At 36.3% G+C, this 25363-nt stretch overlaps 1 protein-coding gene across 1 annotated transcript; it reads left to right on the top strand.

Moving 5' to 3' along the window:
• Positions 1-5725: 5725 nt before the first annotated feature.
• On the top strand, positions 5726-21250 carry LOC143383327 (uncharacterized). Its single transcript, XM_076837737.1, has 6 exons — positions 5726-6045; positions 11294-11363; positions 13065-13191; positions 15344-15433; positions 16208-16214; positions 19521-21250. Exons 2-6 carry the CDS (start codon positions 11355-11357, stop codon positions 20863-20865), a joined length of 1578 nt encoding a protein of 525 aa, XP_076693852.1. The 5' UTR covers positions 5726-6045; positions 11294-11354; the 3' UTR covers positions 20866-21250.
• The last annotated feature ends 4113 nt before the right edge of the window (positions 21251-25363 follow it).

Below are 25363 nucleotides of genomic sequence, written 5' to 3'. Positions count from 1 at the left end.
AAGAAAAGGGAAAATGTGATCATGCTTCGGGAAAAGTCTATTGAAACTGTCCTTGAGGAGGCTAGGACATCGAACACAGCAAAACTTTAAATTGATTATTACATGTACGTTCAAAGATTGAAATGAAACCATATTTAGAAAATTAAAGGGAATTACGCTGGCCACGGTGGCACAGGCCTGTAATCCCAGCGGCTCAGGAGGCTGACACAGGAGGCTCATGAGTTCAAAGCAAACCTCAGCAACAGCAAGGCACTAAAAAACTCAGTGAGATCCTGTCTCTCAATAAAAGTTAAAAAAAATAATAATAGGGCTGGGGATGTAGATTAGTGGCTGCATGTCCCTGAGTTCAATCCCCAGTATCAAAAAAAAAAAAAGAAAATTAAATGGAATTATGATAACAATGATTCATCAAGTAGAGAATATCAATAGATTGAAATTAGTTTTTAAAAAGAACCAAGTAGAAATTTTAGATTTTTAAAAGTTTAATGTCTTGAATGAAAAGTTCTCAAGTTTACCAATAGAATGAACTGGCAGAAGGAAGAATCTCTGAGCTCAATGATAAATCAATACAAATTATCCAACAAATAGAAAACAAAGATAAGAAGAAGAAAAATAAACAGAATTAAGACCATGGAACCACAATCAAGCATAACAAGCATACATATAATATGCTTGGAATCCACAGGTAAAAGAAGGGCCTTAAAGCAGAGGGTTGAAAGGGGTAGGAAAGTTAAAGAAATAAGTCTCAGTGTTTCCAAATATGATGAAAAACAAATCTGTGCATCCAAGAAGTTCAATGAAATTCAACTAGGATGAATAAAAAGCCAAACAAGATTTTCAAGAGTAAAATCTTGAAATCAGCAAGAGAAAGATGACTTAGGTTGGCAGCTGACTTTTCATCAGAAACAACAAAGGCCAGAAAGCAGTGAGATAACATTCAAAATAATTTTTTTTTCTCTGTGACTAAAAAGACAACTGCACAATTAATTGTAAAACGACATTACTAGTCTTAAATAGTGATGTAATATATATGACAGTAACACAAGGGGGAAGGAATGGGGGTTCACTGAAGCACACTTCTGTATTTTATTGGAAGTTACTACTAAAACGAAGATTATTTAGGCAGGTATGGTGACTGTATTAGGCAGGTATGGTGACTGTACATGCTTGTAATCCCAGTGACTCTGGAGTTTATGCAGGAAGTTCTCAAGTTTGAGGCCAGCCTCAGCAACTTAGTGAAGCCCTTAGCAACTTGGTGAGATCCTGTCTCAAAATAAAAAATAAAAAGGACTGGGGTTGTTGGTGGTGATAAAGCACCCCTGGTTCAATTCCTAGAACAAAAAAATCCAGCCAAAAACAAATTGAGGGGACTGGGGTTGTGGCTCAGTGGTAGACCACTTGCCTGTGTGAGGCACTGGGTTCGATTCTCAGCACTGCATATAAATAAAAAGTAAATAAAGGTCCATCAACAACTAAAAATATATTAAAAAGCAACAACAACAGATTGAGGGGCTGGGGATATATCTCAGTAGTAGAGTGCTTGCCTAGCATGCATGAGGCCTTGGGTTCGATCTCCAACATCACCCCTGCTCCAAAAAAAAATAAAATTAAAATAAAAAAAACAACCTTGAATGACTGCTGGATGCTGTAGTGTGCACCTGTAATCCCAACTACTCAGGAGGCTCAGGTAAGTTCCAGGCCAGCTTGGGCAATTTTGAGACCCTGTCATAAAACTTTAAAATGGCTGGAGTATGGATCAATGATTGAGCATTTACCTAACATGTCCTAGGTTCAATCCCCAGTACCATATAAATACATATCTAGATAGATAAATGGAAGAGATTGTCAGTTTCACAAAACAAAAAATACCCAACTACTTTTTTATAAGAGATATACTTTAGATCTAGATAGACAAGTAGGTTGGAAGGAAAACGGTTGGAGAATATACCATGCAGATATATAGATAACTGAAGTAACTCTACCAACATCAGGCAAAATAGTCTTCAATTCAAAATGAAAGGGGAACGAACATTTTCTGTTGAGAGACTGAGAGACACAGCCGAAGGGGCCCCAGCAAACTTCCAGCTGCCAGCTGACGATTGGCTCACAGTGGCCCCAGCAACTTCTAGCTGCCAACTAATTGGCTCCTCTGCGGTGATGCTCATTGGGCTGTTTCCCAGCCCTTTCAGGCCATGGAGCTGCTCACTGGGGGACTTTTTTTGGCTCCACCCACACGACCCAGCCAATGGGCCTCAAGAGCAGAAGGATTGTGGGAGGTGGAGAGGCTTGTGGGAAGCCGGTGGTGGCAGTTGGGCTCTGAGGGTTTTTCCTGAGGAGCTGTTTTTTTGGCGTGTGTGGTTCTAAAAATAAAGTTTGTTTCTTTTGACAAGTGGCTCCTGAATTGTGCCCAGCCAGACTGCGGCAATTTTCTGATGATGCAAGGATCAATTTATCAGTAATGTATAACAATTAGAAACTTGAATGTACTTAACAGCACAGCAACAAAATAAGTGGAACAAAAAATGACAAATGAAAAATAAAAATTGTCAACAATAACTGAGATGGGGCTGTGGCTCAGTTATAAAGCGTTCATCTAACACATATGAGGCACTGGGTTCGATCCTCAGCACCACATAAAAATAAATAAAAGTATTGTGTCCATCTACAACTGATAAATTTTTTAAATAAAAAAATAATTAAAAAATAATAATTGGAGTCCTCAGTAGGCAATCATCAGTATGTGTATTATCAAGAGAAAGTCTTTACAGTAATTTAACAGGGAACAATTAATAAAAGTAGTTAGTACTATTAAAAGAATTAGAATAAGGAGGGATTAGCCAGCAAATAATAAAAAAAAATAAAATTAACAGATATAAGAAGTGTTCCTTAATAGGCGCAGTGTTGCACGCCTGTAATCCCAGCAGCTTGGGAGGCTGAGGCAGGAGGATCCCAAGTTCAAAGCCAGCCTCAGCAATGGTGAGGTGCTTAGCAACTCAGTGAGACCCTGTCTCTAAATAAAATACAAAATAGGGCTGGGGATGTGGCTCAATGGCCTAGTGCCCCTGAGTTCAATCCCTGGTACAAAAATCAAGAAAGTGTTCCTTGAGCCGCATGTTGAGATTGAGAACCCAATTTAGATACTCTACCTTATAAGACTGAGATTCATTCTTTGTGAGAGGGACTGTTGCTGGTTAGTCACTGAAAAAAGTCAATACTATGCATGCTGATACTTGGCCATATTAATTTCTACATAAAATTTTTAATCAGTCTGTTCATTTCTACATACCTGCTGGAAAAGAGATGTTATTCAGTCTGTAGCTCAACAGTCTACAGGTCAACTTGGAAAGTACTGGCATTTTAGGAATCATCTAATCCATATATGTTATATAATCAACAAATTATCAAAGAAAAATGCTTTATTGAATCTGGCATAATAGTGATCTTTTGAGTTGTAAGTAAATAACTAAATATTGAGGAAATAGTGCTCTTCTAAGACTTTAAAGTACACCAGTATTAAACGTTTTTTCCTTAAAAGGAATATACCTAGAATATTTATTGAACATTCAAGAGTTTAGTACCTTGCAGGCAGTATGATGTTGCATGCTATTTTATTGAAGAAAGAAACTCTGGCCACACACACTCCCATAATCACAGCCATTTGGGAGAGTTAAGATTAGAGGCAGGAGTATCACAAGTTCAAGGCCAGCAACTTAAAGAGACTTATATCAACAATTTATAGAGACTCTGTCTCAAAATAAAAATTAAAAAGGGCTGGGGGTGTAGTTCTGTGGTAGAGTGCCCCTAGTTCAATCCCCAGTACAAAGAAAAACTTTATTATTTTGTCTATTCCCTGAAAAACCTTAATATTATCATCTCCCATAAATTACAGAACCTGGTTTGGGTTATCTTTTTCTTGATGAATTGAAAGAATTCTTTATTTAGTCTAGATACAAATTCCTTATCCTATATACGATTTACAAAATTTTCTTTTGTGTTATCTTCTTACTTTCTTGAAGTGAGGGCCCTTGAAATCTAAAGTTTTAAAATTTAATTATGTTCAATTTCTTCTTTTGCTCTTGTTGCTTCTGATTGTTTGTGTCATTTTTAAAAATAAACTATTTATTTCTTTTTTAAAAGCAGGTTTTAAATTTTTCAGTTGTAGATGTACATTGTACCTTCATTTTATTTATTTGTATGTGGTGCTTATGATCAAACCCAGTGCCTCATGCATGCTAGGCAAGTGCTTTTACCATCAAGCTATAACATCAGCCCTTTTGCATCATATTTAAGATATAATTGCTAACTACAGAATCAGAAGAATTATGCCTATATTCTTTCCAAAATTTTTATTGTTTTAACTCTTCGATCCATTTTGAGTTGATTTTGTACACGGTAAGAGGTAGAGATCCAAATTCATTCTTTTCCATATGGCTATCTAGTTGTTCTAGTCTGTTGAAAGCGATGGTTTTTTTCCCCCCTCCTTGAATTGCCTTGTTTAACATTAGTTGACTATATATGTATGAAAGTTCATTCTTGGACTTAAGTTAATCCATTAATCTATCTGATCTATGTGTGTATTCTTCTGTTATACTTCTGAGATTCACTCAGGAGATTCTGGAGCAATGATCTAAGAACTGATTTTTTTACTATGTGTACTGGTTTTTAAAAAATATTTTAGATGTATATGGATATAATACCTTTTTTCATTTTTATGTGGTGCTGAAGGTTGACCCATTGCCTCACCGGTGCTAGGCAAGCGCTCTACCACTGAGCCAGAACAACAGCCCCTCCTATGTATATTGTTGATAGTGAATTTTTAGACTTTGCTCCTTTTCCTCTTGGGGTATATTCACTAATATTAAACCAGAGTAAAAGTAAATTAAGATTATTACTAACCATACATTTTATGTTATTGATATAACTATTTCCCCAATTCATTTATCTGAAGGTTTTATTTTTACATTGGCATAATTTGAATATTTATAGATTACTATCAAGATTTATAAAAAATTACCACCTCAAGTTTCTAAATTAAAAAAAAACTTGTTTATATTTAGAAAACCTATTCCAAAACCAAAATATTAAAATTATGTAGGTTTTTTCTTCAGATGATTTTTTAACCAAATTTATTAAATCATCTAATGTTGCCAGGGATGAAAAACGTTAATTATTTAAGAATGTAATGGAACTTCACTTTTAAGCTCAAAACTCAACCTAACACTTTATATGGCAAGCTAGATCTTTCCGGGGATATTAAAAGTTTACTGTTCCATATATATTAAAACAAACTTGTCCATCGTGTATAAATTTAAATAAATAAATCTGGTCAATTAAACAACAACAACAAAAAAACAAGTTTGTACTATCCCAGTGCCTTAGGGTTCCAGCATCCCATCTTCACTAACTGGCACCTGTCAAGCCACGAGATCACCTTCGGGTTCACAGCACTGACTACAAGGTGGATCCTCACACATCAGGTTGAGCCCTGGTAATAGAACTGCAGAATTCCCTTCTGAGACTACCCCAATCCAGATCCACTTAGACTTGCCTCCTCTGGACCACGGAAAACCACTTATACGGTGCCCCGCCTCTCAGGGCAGTGCCTCCAGCACTTGGGCACCTGCGCGTGCGCACTCTAGATGCAGCAGGCCACTCCCAGAAGGCGCCGGGACTCGGAGGTGGGCGGGGCGTGCGGTCCTCAGTTTTTGTCGGCCGTGGACTCTATTTCCCACAGGCGGCTGCGGCCGAGACAATCTAGTGTGGACATTTCCCACGAGATACAGATATAACTGCGACCTCTGGCTCCGTTTCTGATACCTTTCCTTGCGCGCTGTGACTTCGTCCCACCTGAGAAATAAGTCGGAGTGGGTGTCTGCAAAAAAGACTCTGCTGACGCAGCCGCCCCAGGCCCTGCGTGACCCGCGAGAGCCTAGTGGCTGGAGGCACACAAGGCTCGGAGGCCCCGACCGCGCAGGGCGGGTCTGCCTGCCCACGAGGCGGTGGGTGCTGCAGCTGCCGAGGAGCGGCGGGTGTGCCGCCGGGAAGGTGAGACGGTGCTGCTCTTGACAGGGCCGCGCGTGCCTCGGTGTCGGTGGGTGCGGTTGACACTGGCAGTGCGTGGTTGTCCTTTTGTGGCGGGGACACAGGGTGCGTGCCCATTACCTGAGCGTGCATTGCTGAGATTGGTGAGCTACCCTGTGACGTGAGGCTGCAGGTTCCCTGTCGCTTCCTGCATCCTTTAACAGCCACATTTGACTGACTGCCACAGAGAAATGGTCCCAAGTGGGAAATCAGATATTCTACATAACTGCTTCCAGAAGAAGCTACAGACCTGCGGTTAGGATGGGAATTGCCCGGAACCAGGCTCCTAGAACTAGATGGAATAGAATTAGAAATGGGATTCCTATCTGGGAGAACTCTGCAGTCTTCTGCTTGACAACTGCGACTTTCCCTGAGCTCTCACTCAAGGAACTGCTGTGAACGCTGATATAGGTTAACCCTCTTCTAACTTCACCCAGGCCTTTGTATGAGGTCACTACAGGCGTAACTAAGGAAGAAGTAACGTAATAAATACTGAACCTTGTGGTTATTCTGGATCACTTCTCTTTAGGCTTCATTTTCTTTCTTTCTCCTCCTCCTCCTTCTCTCTCTCTCTTTTGTGGTTGTTACTGGCAATTGAATGCAGGAGCACTTAACCACTGAACCACATTCCCAGCTCTTTTTTTTTTTAATATTTATTTTTTAGTTTTAGGTGGACACAGTATCTTTACTTCACATTTATGTGGGGCTGAGAATGGAACCCAGTGCCTCACGAATGCTAGGCGAGCGTGCTACCACTTGAGCCACATCCCCAGCCCCTCCCCAGCTCTTTTTATTTTATTTTATTTTTTATTTTGAGATGGAGCCTCGCTAAATTACTGAGGCTGGCTTTGAATTTGGGATCCTCTGTCTTAGCCTCTGGAGTCACTGGGATTATAGGCAAACCCCCACTGCCTCTAGCTCTCTTTTAGGTTTCTATAGTCAGAAGTAACGAAATACGAAGTTAATTATCTTGTGCCCTTGTATTTGTAATAGTTTGGCTCCAAATTTGCAGAACAGGTGTTCTTGGTGGGGGGAGAGAAAATTTTAATATTTATTCATTTATTTTAGTTTTCAGCGGACACAACATCTTTGTATGTGGTGCTGAGGATTGAACCTGGGCTGCACGCATGCCTGGCGAGCACGCTACCGCTTGAGCCACATCCCCAGCCGGTGAACAGGCATTCTTAACCAGTTGTATTTTGTCTCTATTTATAAATATATAGGGAACCACAACACTTGAACTTGTATAGGTAATTGCTGTAAATTTGTATTTTCAAGAGTGTACATAACCCAGAAGATTCAAGACTGATTTTTGATATAAAATCGAAGATTGTTACATCTTGGTTTTGTACAGATTTTGTCATTGAGATTGTGAGAATAGTTAAGAAAAGCACATAGACTCCATTGGATAGAATATTTTGCAGATAATACAATTTTCTCTTTATAAAAATTAATAATTTTAAGTAAGAAAGCACAATAAGCTAATGTTAAACAGTCTTCATACGTGCATGAAGGTACTCAAGGTAGCTGGACATGGGGACACATGCCTATAATCCCATATACTCAGGCTGAGGCAAGAGAATTGTTACCTTGGAGGCCAGTTTGGACATGAGACCCTGTCTCAAAATAAAAAGTAGCTCATCAGTAAAGTTCTTGCTTAGCATAAGCAAAGCCCTGGATTCAATCCTCAGTACTAGGGGGAAAAAAGGACTCAATAAAATTTTAAATTATATATGCAGCTTAATTTTAAAAATATAATTTTGGAAAAAGTCTTTTAGAAGTATTGTACAAAAGGTTATTTTAATTAACTCTTTAGAGAAGAATAGATGGGGGTGTAGCCACATTTCATTGAACATCTTTTCTATACCCAAAACTTTTCTGCTTGTCATACACATTTCTTTAGCTTATAAAGGCCATTCTCTCCATATACTAATTGAAGAATCTTTGTAATGAAATATGTCTAATTATATCAGTGCTGTGGGGCTAAAGGATATTCAAGAATAGTTAAGTGCCAGGTGTGGTGGCGCATGCCTGTAATCCCAGTGGCTCCGGTACCTAAGGCAGGAGAATCACCAGTTCAAAGCCAGCCTCAGCAACTTAGCAAGGTGCTAAGCAACTCAGTGAGACCCTGTTTCTAAACAAAATACAAAAAAGTACTAGGGATGTGGCTCAGGCCTCTGAATTCAACCCCCAGGACCAAAAAAAAAAAGTGTTGTTTGGTTCAATCACATTGATTTTTCATGACAGACCTAGTATTTACAGAGATTTTTAATGTCAAAAATTTAGCTTTTACAATAATGATATCTTTTTTAAGTATTTTTTTAATATTTATTTTTTAGGTGTAGATGGACACCTTTATTTTTATGTGGTGCTGAGAATTGAACCCGGGTCCTGCCCATGCTAGGCGAGTGCTCTACCTCTAAGCCACAATCCCAGCCCTCTAATAATGATATCTATAAATTTTAATACTTTGGAATATCTTTATGTTGTATTTAGATGACGGAAATAATATAGCTTTGCCAAAAAATTTCATTCCTTAAGGAATTAATGAAGAAGAAAGTAAGACTAGTCTTTTAATCTCCCTGCCTAGAGATAATAACTATTAATATTTTGGTTTGTACATTTACAATTTTTATGTTTATATTTCTTTTTGGTTTTGTCTTGACATAAAAGACCTGATCAAATAAAGGAGGCAAAGAGTTCTCTTAATTTGCAAAAGAAATCTGAATCACTCATATACCTTTGTGTATGCTGAAAGAAGCAGCCAAGGATCTCCTTGTTTGAAAAGTCTAACTTTACAACTTTAGGTATTAGAAATGTTATTTTAAACTCAATTAACATAGACATTCTTTCAGAATTAATAATGTTTTAAAAATAATTTTCAGAAAAAACGTCACCAATGTCTGCTGTCAAGCTGTCTTGCAAGTACATATAATATTTTCTGAAGACTCTAATATTTTTTAATTAATTTTTATTGTTGGTTGTTCAAAACATTACATAGTTCTTGATATATCATATTTCACACTTTGATTCAAGTGGGATATGAACTCCCATTTTTACCCCGTATACAGATTACAGAATCACATCAGTTGCACATCCATTGATTTACATATTGCCATACTAGTGTCTGTTGTATTCTGCTGCCTTTCCTATCCTCTACTATCCCCCCTGCCCCCTCCCCTCCCCTCTTCTCTCTCTACCCCCTCTACTGTAATTCATTTCTCCCCCTTATATTTATCCCCCTTTCCCCTCACTTCCTCTTGTATGTAATTTTGTATACCCCTGAGGGTCTCCTTCCATTTACATGCAATTTCCCTTCTCTCTCCTTTCCCTCCCACCTCTCATCCCTGTTTAATGTTAATCTTCTTCTCATGCTCTTCGTCCCTACTCTGTTCTTAGTTACTCTCCTTATATCAATGAAGACATTTGGCATTTGTTTTTAAGGGATTGGCTAGCTTCACTTAGCATAATCTGCCCTAATGCCATCCATTTCCCTCCAAATTCTATGATTTTGTCATTTTTTAATGCAGAGTAATACTCCATTGTGTATAAATGCCACATTTTTTTTTATCCATTCGTCTATTGAAGGGCATCTAGGTTGGTTCCACAGTCTTGCTATTGTGAATTGTGCTGCTATGAACATGGATGTAGCAGTGTCCCTATAGTGTGCTCTTTTTAGGTCTTTAGGGAATAGACCGAGTAGGGGAAATAGCTGGGTCAAATGGTGGTTCCATTCCGAGCTTTCCAAGAAATCTCCATACTGCTTTCCAAATTGGCTGCACCAATTTGCAGTACCACCAGCAATGTACAAGTGAACCCTTTTCCCCACATCCTCGCCAGCACTTGTTGTTGTTTGACTTCCTAATGGCTGCCAATCTTACTGGAGTGAGATGGTATCTTAGGGTGGTTTTGATTTGCATTTCTCTGACTGCTAGAGATGGTGAGCATTTTTTCATGTACTTGTTGATTGATTGTATGTCCTCCTCTGAGAAATGTCTGTTCAGGTCCTTGGCCCATTTGTTGATTGGATTATTTGTTATCTTATTGTCTAATTTTTTTAGTTCTTTGTATATTCTGGATATTAGGGCTCTGTCTGAAGTATGAGGAGTAAAGATTTGTTCCCAGGACGTAGGCTCCCTATTTACCTCTCTTATTGTTTCTTTTGCTGAGAAAAAACTTTTTAGTTTGAAGACTCTAATATTTATATTCACTTAAATCCCCATTTTGTATAGGAGCATAAGATTCTTTTTTTAAGATTCTTCATTTTACCAGATCATGTCCTACAGATTGATGATGCGAATGAAGTCTGCTCTCCATTTTCTCTAAGTGGAACTCTCTAGCATACTTGAGAAGAAATGATAAAGTGAGTTTGGATATTGATATCCAATAGGAAACTAAGAAAAGCCATTCAAGTCAAACAACTTAAATTTACAAAGAATTTTCTTAAAGTCTCTTCATTTTGGGAGAACATCTTCTTGTTATGTTTTTAAGAATACACTACATATTTCAAGTTGACCTCTAGTCATTTTTACAATTATTATGAAAAACTTTAAAACAAAAACATTGTTTATAAATGGCTATATAACCTTCCAGACTTCTGTCTACTGATTTCTGTGGTCTGTTATTTTTTTCTCTATTGATTGATATTTTCATATATTTCACATCAATAGTTATTATGTTGGTCAGTATGATTTTTCCTCTGGCAGTATATCTGGAATGTTTTCCACATCCTTAAAATTTTCCCCCCAACTTCACATTTTATGTCTACTTTGCATTCTAGTAAGCTTTGCCAAACTTAAAATACAGAGCACTGCCTTTGTATTTCCAATATCTTAACCAACTTCAATTGCAAAGCCACAAAAGAGGTTGTGATTTGGATGATTAGGGCTGTTTTCAGTCTTGGAAGGTAGCAATAGAAGGAAGATGATCTGCTCAGGTCAATACTCTGTTGTTTAACTTCAGATCTATACATCTGCCTCACCAGACTCATTCAGTGACCAGAAAACTTATGCTAACATATGCTAAGTTCAGTGCAGAAATGTCTCTGTTCTGTGATACCCTTGTGATTTAGAACTCTAATCTGCCCAAGTTGTATGTGATAGGAAATAGTTTGGAACTTGGAATGGAAGTGCATAACAACAATATTAAGAAACTTACATTTTGTTAGGAATACTAATGCAAAAGTGGACTCAAGATCTTCCTCTTCTCCCAGCTCTGGCTGTGCTTTCTGATAGAGTAAACCTGAGGACCGATCTACTCTTGCAGACTAAACCATGGCCCATGTAAGTTGATGTTTCTCTCCTTGTTGATTTATATATGTAGGTAGTTTTCCCAAAAGTTTCCAATCAGGAAAAATTTTCTTCAAATAACCTGCTTCTAGTTCTTGTTCTTCCACTGAACTGTCATGACAAATTACCCAGCATCCTCCCTGAACTTACCTGCTCATCTTAAACTTACTAGTTAGGCTAGGGATATGACTTAGTAGTAGAGTGCTTGCTCACCATGTGGAGGCCCTGGATTCAATCCCCAATACTGCAGGAAAAAAGAAAAATTCAAAAATTCAAAAGAAAAAAATTAAACTTTGCTTAGTAAGCCCCTCCACAACTTAGTGAGACCCTGTCTCAAAATTTAAATAAATAAATAAATAAAAGGAGCTGGGGATGTGACTCAGAGGTTAAGCAGCTTTGGGTTCAATCCCAGTACCAAAAAAATAAATAAATAAAATTAAATAATAAACTTACAAGTGATCATATAATTACTGACCAAATTTTTCAACATGTCTTAAGTGCCCATTTATTTATGAAGGGCAGTGATGGACTTAAGTCCTTTGAAGTAAAGATTTATACCTTCCACGTCAAAGTCTAGTTTGGTGAGATAGACAATTGAAAGTATTGACATACATGAAAAAATTGAAATTTTCACAGATTTGAGATTGCCAAATAGTGAAGATAGAAATTTGGCATTGAATGACCAGATGGTCTTGTGGGTTCAATCCCAATACCAAAGGAAAAAAGAGTATTCTGATATTAAATGGGACATACTAACTTGGGTGTTATGTATATTTATTTTCCTTCCTCAGCATTTTTACACACAACACACACACACACACACACACACACACACACATATTTAATTTTTTAGGTATTTAGATGGATACAACACTTTTTTAAAAAAATTTTTTATATGTGGTGCTGGGAAACCCAGTGCCTCATAAGTGCTAGGCAAGCACTCTACCACTTAGCCACAACCTATCCCCTAATATATTTTTATCTATTACTAAATAATAAATTATCCTGAAACCTAATAGTTTAAAGTAGCAAACATTTATTTCAGTTTCTGTGGGTCAGTTAGACATGACTAACTTTACCTTTCTGGCTCTGGATCCACCCCATTCATCACCTGCTTTTTTTTTTTAAGTTGTAGGTGAGCACAATACCTTTATTTTTATTTATTTATTGGTCCTGGGGATTGAACTCAAGGGGACTAGACCACTGAGCCACATCCCCAGTCCTATTTTGTATTTTATTTAGAGACAAGGTCTCACTGAGTTGCTTAGTGCTTTGCCTTTGCTGAGGCTGGCTTTGAACTCCCCATCCTCCTGCCTCAGCCTCCACGATCCACTGGATTACAGGTGTGTGCCACTGTGCCCAGCCTATTTATTTTTATGCTGTGCCAAGGACCACAACCCTAGCCCCTCTGGATCTCTTAAAAAGATGATGAAAGTGTTATTGAAGAATGTAGTAAGATTAAGACTCAACTTTGGATGGATGTTTCAAAGCTCACTTAAGTGGTTGTTGATGGTTCCTTGGCAATTTTCTTCAAAATCATGTATACATTCTGCTTCAGTCCCCTCCATATTATAGATGTGTAGCCCAAAGGCTTGTATTATTGCTTTCTTCATGCAATGCAATCTTTATGTCTTCTGTACCATCTTCACAATGTTCCTTTAATCTCTGCAATAATACACAGATTTGCCATTTCAGGGGTCAGTGACATTCAGGGATGTGGCCATGGACTTCTCTCAGCAGGAATGGGAATGTCTGAACCCTTTCCAGAAGACCTTGTACCGGGATGTGATGATGGAGAACTATGGTAACTTAGTCTCACTGGGTATGTTTTTGGCCTTGAATAATTTAGGATAACTTAGAATCTGCTCTCTATGTGTTTTTTTAATTCTGATTTTCAAGGCAAGTTTTTTAAGAAACTGGTTACATTTCTTTTCCCTTTTCCCCAAAGAGCAACTTGAACTTTGTTGGGTTAGAAGAGGCAATTCTATTATAAACATATTCATCTTCCCTGTCTTTCTTTTTTTTTTATATTAGTTGCGCATGACAATACAATGATCTTGACATATCATATCTTTGACTCATTCCCTGTCTTTCTTAAGTAGAACACCTTGTCTGGTTCTACTTAAGAGTCGACTCTCTTCGTTTATGAGAAGGAGACACATTAGGATTTTGTGACATGTTATATAACAATTATTAAAGGATCCAGGTTCCCTATTTATGTTCAGAATATCTGTCTGATTTATTCACAGGGAGAACAGCTTGACAGAGGGTCCTAAATTGCTCTAATTACTAAAAGAACCTCTACAATTTGTTGAATTAAATAAATAGAATTCATTTAAAATGAAGCAAACACATTTCATTTATTTAGGCAAATTTTATCTGATTTGTAGTTAAAAATTGTAATCTATAAATATGTTTACAGAGGCAGTGCTCTAAGTACTTTATATTACAGATACCTATGTATATATTTGATCCTTATTAAATTCAACCTTATTATTATTCCCATTTCCAAATGAAAATACTGCAACACATTTTGCATAAGTGACTAGCCCAAGTTCACACACAGCTAGAAGGTGGCAAAGACAGAAATTGTTAATAGGCTTCAGAATTTATATTTTCTTTCTTTCTGTATTTATTTATTTTTAGTGCTGGGGATTGAACATAGGGGCACTTTACCACTGAGCTACATCCTCAGCTCTTTTCACATTTTATTTTGAGACCAGTTCTCATTAAGTTACTTAGGGCCTCACTAAATTGTTGCGACTGTCCTCAAACTTGCAATCTTAGCCTGTCTTAGCCTCCCAAGTCACTGGGATTACAGCACCCAGTAGAGTCTGTATTTTCTTTTTTTCTCTAATATTTATTTTTTCATTGTAGTTGGACACAATACTTTTATTTTATTTATTTATTTTTTATGTGGTGCTGAGGATAGAACCCAGGGCCTCACATGTGCTAGGCGAGTGCTCTACGACTGAGCCACAACCCCAGCCCCACAGTATTTTCAACCATGGTATTATATATGCTATAAAGAAAAAGAGGATACAGCCAGGTACGGTGGCATATGCCTGTAATCGCAGCAATTTAGGAGGCTGAGGCAGGAGGATCACAAGTTCAAACCCAGACTCAATAACTCAGTGAGGTCTTAAGCAACTAACTCAGTGAGACCCTGTCTCTAATAAAATATAAAAAAGAGCTAGGGTGTGGTTTGGTGGTTAAGCACCCCTGGGTACCCTGCTACCCCCCCCCCCAAAAAAAAAGGAAAAGAAAAAGAGGATACAAATGTGTATATTATGGTTTTTGTTTGTTTGTTTCCCAGTATTGGGGATTGGACTCAAGGGTATGTTACACTGAACTACATCCCAGCCCTTTTTGTTTTAATTTTGAGACAGTCTCACTAAGTTACTGAGGCTGGCCTCAAACCTTGTAATCTTTCTACCTTAGCCTCCCAAGTCTCTGGGATTACAGGCATGTATCACTGTACCCAGTTTAATGTTTTATTCTTTAATTTCCTTACTTTCTCTTCTTAAAAATCTCATTCAATATCTTTTTGGGGGTGGATACTGAAGATTAAATCCAGGGGTACTTTAACACTGAGCCACACCCCTAATTCTCAATAAGTTACTGAGACTGGCTTTGAATTTAGAATCCTCCTAAGTCACTGGGATTACAGATGGGTACTACAATGCCTGGCTTCAATATTTTTTTGACCTTTAATTTACTTTAGTACAATTTTGGGTTTGTTTAGTTTAGTTTTTTGTGGTACTAGGGATTGAGCCCAGATGCACTCTATCACAGACATACATCCCCAACCCTTTTTCTTTGAGACATGGACTCACTAATTTCCTTAGTCTGGCTTCAGATTTCCTATTTCAGCCTTCTGAGTTGCTGGGATTATAGGCATGTGCCATCATGCCTGGCAATAATGTATTCTTTTGTATCATGTTGCATTGCACTTTTTTTTTCTTTTTAAACAGGCCATTCCATTTCTAAGCCAGATGTTATCACATTATTGGAGCAAGGAAAAGAGCCCTGGATGATTGTAAAGAAAGAAACAAGAAAATGGCGTAAAGGTAAATAAATAAGAGTAAATCTGGCTATGGAAAGCCATCTAAAAGCAGTAGCCCAAGTAGTCAAGGAAGAGTCACACTTGAAATGTTGGTTGGAAATATTCATTCATAGTAAAGAAAAGGCTTCTGATGTAGAGAAGAGATAAATACTCTACATGAGCTATAATGAGCTCCATCTTCACCTTAATTAACCACACAATTTTTTAGGCTCATATTTCCCTCCTCATTCATTAATTCTTTCCTAATGCCCTTTCACTTGTATTTTGGACCCAACTGATTTCCAAACGTGTATTCACTTAGATTTATATATGTGTGGCTTTATTGCCTAAAAGTGTATTCATTCCTGTATTTGGCAAAGAAATTAATGGAGTTAATATATTAGGGAAGACATAATAACACTATAAAAAATAAATAGATAAGTAGTATCAAGTAGTGAAATACACTATGAAGGAAACTAACCAAGAACAGGCAGCCAGGTGTGGTGGCACATGCTTGTGATCCCAGTGGCTCTGGAGGCTGAGGCAAGAGGATTGCAAGTTCAAATTCAGTCTCAGCAATTTATCAAGGCCCTAAATAAAGTAACTTAGCAGACCCTGTCTCTAAATAAAATATTAAAAAGAACTAAGGATGTGGCTCAGTGGTTAAGCACCCTGGCTTCAATTCCTGGTACAAAAAAAATTAATAGGATAAATTTAGGTAAGATGATCAAGAACTGTTGATAAGGACTTGGGTTGTGGCTTAGTGATAGAATCCAGGCCTAGCAAATTTGAGACACAGGGTTTGATCCTCAGCACCACATAAAAATAAATAAATAAAATAAAGGTATTGTGTCCAACTACAACTAAACACACACACACACACACACACACACACACACACATACATACACACACACACACACACATTAAAAAAGAACGGTTGATCATCTCTGAGGAGATGAAATTTGAGCAAAGAGGTAAAGTGTATGAACTTAGGCCACAAACCCTTTCTATGAGACTTTGGTACCAAAGACACTACAAGAAATCTATAGACCAATATCTCTTATGAATATTGATACAAAGGTCTTCAGCAAAAATACTAATGAACTGAAGTCAACAGCACTTAATAAGATTATATTCCATGACCAAGTGGGTCTTAGTTCTTGAACGCAAGGATAGTGATCGTATGAAATCAATGTTATACATCACATTAACAAGATAAAAGGAAAAATTGTCTTAATTCTTGAGGTACAGGAAAATAATTTAACAAAATTTAGTACACTTTCCTGATTAAAAAACTCAACGAACTAGGAATCTACCTCAATATAATAAAATCTAAAACAGTTTGAACATGTTTTTTTCCCTCCAAAACTCATATTGAAATATGGTTGTTATTATGGCAGTATTGGGAGGTGAGACCTTTTAGAGTTAATTCTGTTAAGAGGGTGTAATGCTTTTCAGAAGGAATGAATTAGATAAGTGGAGAGCAGGTTGTTGTAAGGCTACCCTTTGTGTTTTGTTTCTTCTACACAGTCCAACTTGCTTTTTTACTTTTCTGCCATGTTATTATATAGCAGGAAGCCTTCACCACACATAGTTATCCAATTTTGGTCTTCCAGCCTCCAGAACCATGTGCCAAAATAAATTCCTATTCTTCATGTATTGCCCAGTTTCCAGTATTTTATACCAACAGAAAATAGGCTAAGACAATGTCATATATGAAAAGCCCATAGTTTATATCATACTCCATGGTGAAAGACTGAAAACACTGCTTTTGATGAATCCATAAATTTTGGTATGTTCTATTTTCATATTCATTTGCCTTAAAATAATTTCTAATTTCCCATGTGTTTTTTTGATCAATTCTTGTCTGAAGCATTGGTTGTTTTGCCCTTCTGTTGTTTTTTTTTTTAGTTTTGTCCCATTGTGATTAGAAAAGATTCTTTTTAAAAAATTTTTAGTTGCAGATGGACATAATACCTTTATTTTTTAAAACTTGCTTTTATTTACTTAAATTTATTTTTTCAATTTTTTAATTTGTTCTGATTAGTTATACCTGACAATAGAATGCATTTTGACACATCATGCATAAATGGAGTTTAACTTCTCATTCTTCTGGTTGTACATGATATAGGATTACACAACCAGTGTAAATCCTAATTACCTTTTTTTTTTAATTTTTATTTGGTGCTGAGGATCAAAGCCAGTGCCTCACAATGCAAGACAGCTCTCTACCACTAAGCTACAACCCCAGCCTTTTTTTTTTTATTTTGAGATAGGGTTTCACTAAGATGCCAAGGCTGGCTTTGAACTTGGGATCCTGTTGCCTCAGGCTTCAGAGTAGCTGGGATTATAGGTATACACCACCATGTTCAGCTGTAGCCTCCACAGTTTCTAATGAGCAAACTCTGATGTTAGAATCATTGTTCCTCTGAATATAAGACGACATTTTTTTCTGCTTTCAAGACTTTTTTATCTGTATTTTTCAGTAGTTTGATTATTTGTCTAGGCAGGGTTTACTTTCGCCTGTTATAACTGGCATTCACTGGGCTTTTTTTAAAATACTTTTTTGTCAATGGATCTTTATTTTATTTTATTTATTTTTATGTGGTGCTGATAATCAAAGCCAGTGCCTCACACATACTAGGCAAATACTATTCCACTGAGTTACAACCCCAGCCCACTGTGGTTGTAAACTTTTATCAAGTTTAGTGTATTATCAGCATCATTTCCCCAGCATCATTTTACCTACTTCATTTTTTTAAATATTATTTTTGTTGTAGATGGACACAATACTTTATTTTTAAAAATATTTTTAGATGTTGATGAACCTTTATTTTATTCATTTATTTATATGTGGTGGTGAGAATCAAACCCAGTGCCTCACACATGCTAGGCAAGCACTTTGCCACTGAGCCATACAACCCCAGCCCTACTTTGTTTATTTTTATGTGGTGCTGAGGATCAAACCCAGTGCCTAACACATGCTAGACATGCACTCTATCACTGAGCCATAACCCCAGCCCCAGTCTCTTTTTTCTTTTTATATTCTATTCGTATGTTTTCTTTATTCTCACATCTTTGAAATTTGTTTGTTTGTTGTTTAATGGTTTTAAATTTTTGTTGTTTTTTGTTTTGTTTTCAGAACTGAGGATGAACCCAGTGGTATACCCAGATCTTTAAAATTTTTGTTTTAAATTTTGAGTCAGTGTCTTGTAAGGTTTCCCAGGCTTCCCTCAAACTTTCAATAATCCTGCCTCAGCCTCCCAAATAGCTGAGATTACAGGCATATGCCATGGTGCCCAGCTAAGCTATTCCTTCTAGATTATTATCCTCCAAGGTAAATGTTTCAATTCCTTTTCATATATTTCCTATCACTCTTCCTCTAGATTCCTATTTAGATCACTTTCTGTTTTTTGTTTTTTATCCCTCTGAAGTACCCAGAAGCTCAGAATTCCTTAAGATTTTCATTAGGTTATAAACCTAGTATTTACCTGAAAACTCATTGACAGACTCATCTGGGAATTACCAGAACAATCAACCCTGATTAAAAAGGAAAGTGAGAGAAGACCTGAGAAAAAATATGAAGGCATAAAATAGATGAAACACTTGTAGAATGAACAATAAGAAAATCTCAGCAAAGATAATAAAAACTTAGTGCTTCATTTGATATGGAAAACCACAAAAAGTTTACATGGCTGTGCATAGGAAGGAATCATAATATTATTTTTATGGAGAAATATAATTGGTGAAAAATCAATAAATAGTTGCTTTTAATATATTTACATTGTATATGGGAATGATATAGGAAGGAATACATTTAATCACTGTAATAAAATGTGATAGGTGAATGTTATGGAGACATTATCGGTAATAACTACAAGTTAAAAAGCTGATTTTAGAGTTCTTTCAAGTAGTCATCTCTAATTGGTAGCATTTAAAAATCTTTAAGAATCTATGGAACATTTATTTTTTGGCATCCAGGAAGACAAAAGATTTTTATTTCCTTTAGATTTGAAGTCAAGATATGAAAAAATCAGCTCTGAGAAAGTACACCTCTATAGAAAACATTCATCTCTTACTCTACATCAAAGAATTCACAATAGTGAGAAATCCAATGAATGTGACAAATGTGGGAAGGCATTCACTCGTCATACAGACCTTATAGTACATCAGAGAATTCATACTGGTGAGAAGCCCTATGAGTGTAAGGAATGTGGAAAGGCCTTCAATCGTGCATCTAACCTGTTACAACATCAGAAAATTCATACTGGTGAAAAACCCTATAAATGTGAGGAATGTGGGATGACCTTTAGTCGTAATATAGACCTTAAAGTTCATCAGAGAATACATACAGGTGAGAAACCCTATCAATGTGAAGAGTGTGGGAAGGCCTTTGGTCGTGCTTCCTACCTGACTCAACATGGAAAAATTCACACTGGTGAGAAATCCTATGTGTGTCATGAATGTGGAAAGGCCTTTAGTAAAGGTGGAAAACTTAAAATTCATCAGAGAATTCATACTGGTGAGAAGCCCTATGAATGTAAGGCTTGTGGGAAGACCTTTAGTCAAGCTTCTCACCTTGTGCAACATGACAGAATTCATACTGGTGAAAAACCCTATGAATGTCGTGAATGTGGGATGACCTTTAGTCGCAGTATAGATCTTAAAGTACATCACAGAATTCACACTGGTGAGAAACCCTGTAAATGTAAAGAATGTGGGAAGGCCTTTAGTTGTGCTTCAAATCTTGTTCAACATGAGACAATTCATACAGGCAAGAAGCCCTATGAATGTGAAAAATGTGGGATGACATTTAGTCGTATCTATCAACTCATTCCACATCAGAGAATGCACACTGGTGTGAAACCCTATGAATGTAATGAATGTGGGAAGGCCTTCACTCGTGCCTCAGCACTTATTCAACATGAGAGAATGCATACTGGTGAGAAACCCTATAAGTGTCAAGAATGTGGGAAGGCCTTTATTCATAGTGGTAGCCTTAGGACACATCAAAAAATTCATACTGGTGAAAAACCCTATGTCTGTAAAGAATGTGGGAAGGCCTTTGGTCGTACCTCAGACCTTGTTAGACATGAGAGAATTCATACTGGTGAGAAACCATATAAATGTAAGGACTGTTGTAAGGCCTTTAGTCATATTGAAAGCCTTAGAATGCATCATAAACTTCATACTGGTGAGAAACCCTATGAATGTAAAGAGTGTGGGAAAGCTTTTAAGAGTGGCCATCAACTTACTGTACATCAGAGAATTCATACTGGTGAGAAACCCTATGAATGTAAGGAATGTGGGAAGGCCTTTACTGTCTGTGGACGACTTACTCGACATCAGAGTATTCACAGTGATGAGAAGCCTTTTGAATGTAATAAATGTGGGAAATCCTTTAGACTTAGGTCAAGTCTTAAAGTACATCAAAGAATTCATAACTAGAAAAAAACTTTATGGATGAAAGTTCTATAGAAATGCACATATATGCAATGGGCTGTGTGTAGTGTATCAGTGTATTCATAACAAACAATTTGAAAAGAATGTGGCACAGGCCTGTAATCCCAGGAGCTTGGGAGGCTGAGGCAGGAGGATCATGAGTTCAAGGTCAGCCTCAGCAACTCAGTAAGATCCTGTCTCTAAATAAAAGGTAAAAAGGGCTGGGGATGTGGCTCATTGGTTAAGCACCCCTGTGTTCAATCCCCGGTACCAAAAGAAAAAAAGAGAAAAGAAAATAATGTGGGAATGCTTTTAAATATGGTTCTTCTAAGGCATTAAATGGTTTATGGTGTGAAACCCTTCACAATATAAATAATATTTCAAATTTTTAAGCAGTGATCCAAATATTGTTCCTATTCAGAGAATTTCTAATTTATTTTTACGTAATATAAGAAAATCTTTTATGTTTCTCTATACATAAATTGTTAGTATAGTCAGTCACCTTAGAGGAAAATTCAGAGAATGTAGAAATGTCTTTGTTTTTTATGCTTTATTATAAAAGTCTTCCACCTGTATCATTTATTAACTCAAGAAAGCTCACACCACAGGAAGCATGTGTTGATCTAACAAAGGTAGAAAAACTTGTGGTTTCCATGCTATTATTTACAGCTGTATGACATTGGTCACAACGTTTGTCCTTCTGGGAGTCCTGTGCAAAGAACAATAATAAATATATTATAGTGCCATTATTGGAAATGAGAAAAGTTGGAAAGCTTTTTCACATTGTCTCTGTTGAATAAGTAATAGATACTATTTTATACTATTTATATTACTATGGATGAATTATTATGAGAATAAAGTCCATATACTGATAATGATTTTATAAAAGCTTCATGTAATTTCTTGTATTTTGTTAGTTTAAAATAATCCTTTCTGGTTAAAATATAGCATAATTTTTTAAAAGAGGATTTAAAACACGAGTTTTATTGGAGTTCTGCTAAAATATATTTCTTTATATAGTGTCTGGTTACTTTTGCATTACTCTAGCAGAGTTGGATAGTTACAACAGAGAATTCTATTATCCAGATTCTAAAATATTTTTTTAAGTTGCTAACTCCTGTTTCAAAGCAACTTCCCTACAATTTTTTATGACTTTGGATTTTTGAAGGGTATAGAATACTTTGTCGATTTTTAAAATTGTTTTTCTTGGGAAGCATTTATCTTTGTTTTTGTGGTATTGGGAATCAAACCCAGGACCTCACACATGCTTGGCAAGTACTCTACTACTAAGCTAAGCCCCCAGCCCATTTATCTTTTCTTCAATCTCTATTAGTTCCAGTAAATCTGAGTTAAACAAAAGGATTCATGTAGTTGATGTGTATAAATTAAAAATATATAATGTTGAGTTTTCCCAGTAGAGGTTCAGCATCTCAAATCCAGAAATGCAAAATTTGGGGCTTGGGTTGTAGCTCAGTGGAAAAGTGCTTGTCTGGCACATGTGAGGCACTGGGTTCAATTGTCAACACCACATAAAAATAAATAAATAAATAAAGGTATTTTTTTAAATATCCAAAATTTTCCAGACCTAGTGGCACACACAGAACCTTGGGAAGCTGAGGCAAGAGCATAACAACTTGGCAAGGCCCCAATTAACTTGATGAGACTCTGTCTCTAAATAAAAAATGGGCTGGGGATGTGCTCAGTGGTTGAATGCCTCTGGGTTTAAAACTGGTTCCCCTTTTCTCCCAAAAAAAATACCCAAAATTTTAAATTCTTCAAAATCGGAAACTTTTTGAGCACTAACATAATGATACCAGTAGAAAATTTCATACCTAACTTCATGTGACAGGTCAAAATATGTGCATTTAAAATAAAGTCATGATGGGGCTGGGGTTGTGGCTCAGCGGTAGATTACTTGCCTAGCATGCATGAGGCACTGGGTTCGATTCTCAGCACCACATATAAATAAACAAATTAAATAGGGGCTGGGGTTGTGGCTCAGTGGTAGAGCACTCGGCCTAGCATGTGCAAGGCCCTGGGTTTGATCCTCAACACCACTTAAAAATAAACAAATAAAGGTATTGTGTCCAACTACAACTAAAAAATAAATACTTAAAAAAAACAAAGGTCCATCAACAACTAAAAAAATATATTGAAAAAATAAAATAAAGTCATGTATAACTTAAATTGCACCATTAGGCAATTTAGATGTTGTGCAAACATCATAGTGTAGTTACACAAATTAAGGCAGCTATGACATCAGTAGGCAATACTATCTTACAGGACCATTGTCATATTGTGTCTCATGACTATATTATACAAAATAATCTTTAGGCTATGTATATGGAAAAATGAATTTAGTGTTAGACTTGGATCTCATCCTCAAGATGTCTCACTTATGCATATGCCAGTATTCTAAATTTTTTTAAAAATCCTAAATCTGAAACACTTCTAGTCCCAACCACTTAGAATAAAGGATACTCAACCTGTATTAATGATGCTAGGTATTATCACTTGATTATAGAAGTGACTACTTGATTATAAAGATCCATTTTATATTATTAATCATCATGGTGATATTTTGTCACCTCTCTGAAAATTATAAACTCATGTAAAAGCCCTAAAATGATTAAAAAATTAATATAGAAATGAGGGCCTATTCCAAAATGCCCATATATCAGAACTTTAGAATGTTGATAGTCCTCTACTCATTGGAAATTCTTCTTTTAAAATTTTACAGGTGCCTGGATAGCTCATTTGGTAGAGCATGAGACTCTTTAAAAGTTTTGTTTATTTTCCATGAAACCAATGAATATGTCTAGAAGTTTAGGGATTTTGAAATAAAGTAGTAATTTAACCCATGATTTTTAATTTTTTTGCTAAAATATATTAATATCAAGTAGATATTGGCAAATCTGGCCCAGGAAAAAAATAAAAATGATTATATCATGGCATCATTATTTAAGGACATGTTCATAAATAATAGGAGATAAAAATTTCATTATAAGGTATAAGTTTATTTCAGTATATTTAAAAATCTAAAGAGTAAATTATCCTCTTAGAAAAAAAATGTGGTTTATCAAAATTGACTTAAAATGATACTGGGGGGCTGAGTTTGTGGCTCAGTGGCATAGTGCTTGCCTAGAACATGTGAGGCACTGGGTTTGATCCTCAGCACCATATGAAAAAAAAAGGTTAAAAAAAAAGATGATATTGGGCATTTTTGAAATTTAGGGTTTTTTTTAAATCAAAGAGAAAAATACTCTCCTTTATTTATTTTGTGAGAGGTGTACTGGGGCACTCAACCACCGAACTACACCCCCAGCCCTATTTTGTATTTTATTTAGAGCCAGGTCTCACTGAGTTGCTTAGCACCTTGCTTTTTCTGAGTCTGGCTTTGAACTTGCTATCCTCCTGCCTCAGCCTCCTGAGCCATTGGGATTACAGGCATGCACCATTGCACCAGGCAAACTCTCCTTTTAAAGTACAGCTCTTATATTATGTTCACTCTCAGGTAAGACCTAAAGCAGGAAAATTATTTCTAACAAAATTATCCCAGCTAATTGTTACATGGATCACATATGTATAACATCTCTATGAAAATAATTCCTAAAAATAAAAAGCTAAATTGATTTATGAAATTGAGCATAGAAAATTTAAATGTATTATATACAAACTGAACCAGGATCTACCAGAAGAATATGAAATTGAAAAACATATTTATTTAGACTATCCAGGACTTAAGTTTTCTGATTTAGTTATAAATCCTGATACATGATAAAATCATTGATCCAACTCAAATAAGAAGCCAGCAATCCAGGAGGATTACAAATTCAAGGCCAGCCTCAATTTAGCAAGGTCCTAAACAACTTAGTGAGACCCTTTCTCAAAATTTAAAAAAGCTAGGAATGTGGCTCAGTGGTTAAGTGCCCGTAGTTCAATCCCTGGTCCAAAAAAGAAAGCAGCAGCAGCAGCAGCAGCAGCAGCAGCCAGCAATCTATTCTGTGGTCCAACCACCTGTTTTGTTGAAAGAAAAAAATTATTGGAATACTGCTATATTCATTAACATATTGTCTGTGAGTATTTTCTCACTTCAATAACAGAGTTGATTGTTTTAAACTAATAACATTTAGACCACAGGCCAGGAATTTTTTTCATTTCTTAAAGGACCAATAGTAAAGATCTACAATCTAAAATTGCCAAAAAGTAGGGGCTGGGGATTGTGGCTCAAGTGGTAGTGTGCTTGCCTGGCATGTGCGCAGTGCTGGGTTCGATTCTTAGCACCACATACAAATAAAATAAAGATGTTGTGTTCACCGAAAAACTAAAAAATAAATTTAAAAAAAATCCTCTCCCTCTCTCTCAAAATAAATAGATAAATAAATAAATAAATTAAATAAAATTGCCAAAAAGTAAGTAATTTGGGCTTACTACATGGATGTTTAGGATTTGGATCCTAAACAAGATTTTTTTTTTAGATTTAAAAAAAAAACTTTATTCTTAA

This window comes from Callospermophilus lateralis, chromosome 18 (genome assembly GCF_048772815.1).
Source record: "Callospermophilus lateralis isolate mCalLat2 chromosome 18, mCalLat2.hap1, whole genome shotgun sequence".
NCBI classification, from domain to species: domain Eukaryota; kingdom Metazoa; phylum Chordata; class Mammalia; order Rodentia; family Sciuridae; genus Callospermophilus; species Callospermophilus lateralis.
This window is presented reverse-complemented; position numbering and strand designations above follow the sequence as displayed.

Coding starts and splice junctions, on each gene's coding strand:
- LOC143383327 (XM_076837737.1), top strand. Junction 13,192..15,343: donor TGGTAACTTAGTCTCACTGG/GTATGTTTTTGG, acceptor CTTTTTAAACAG/GCCATTCCATTTCTAAGCCA.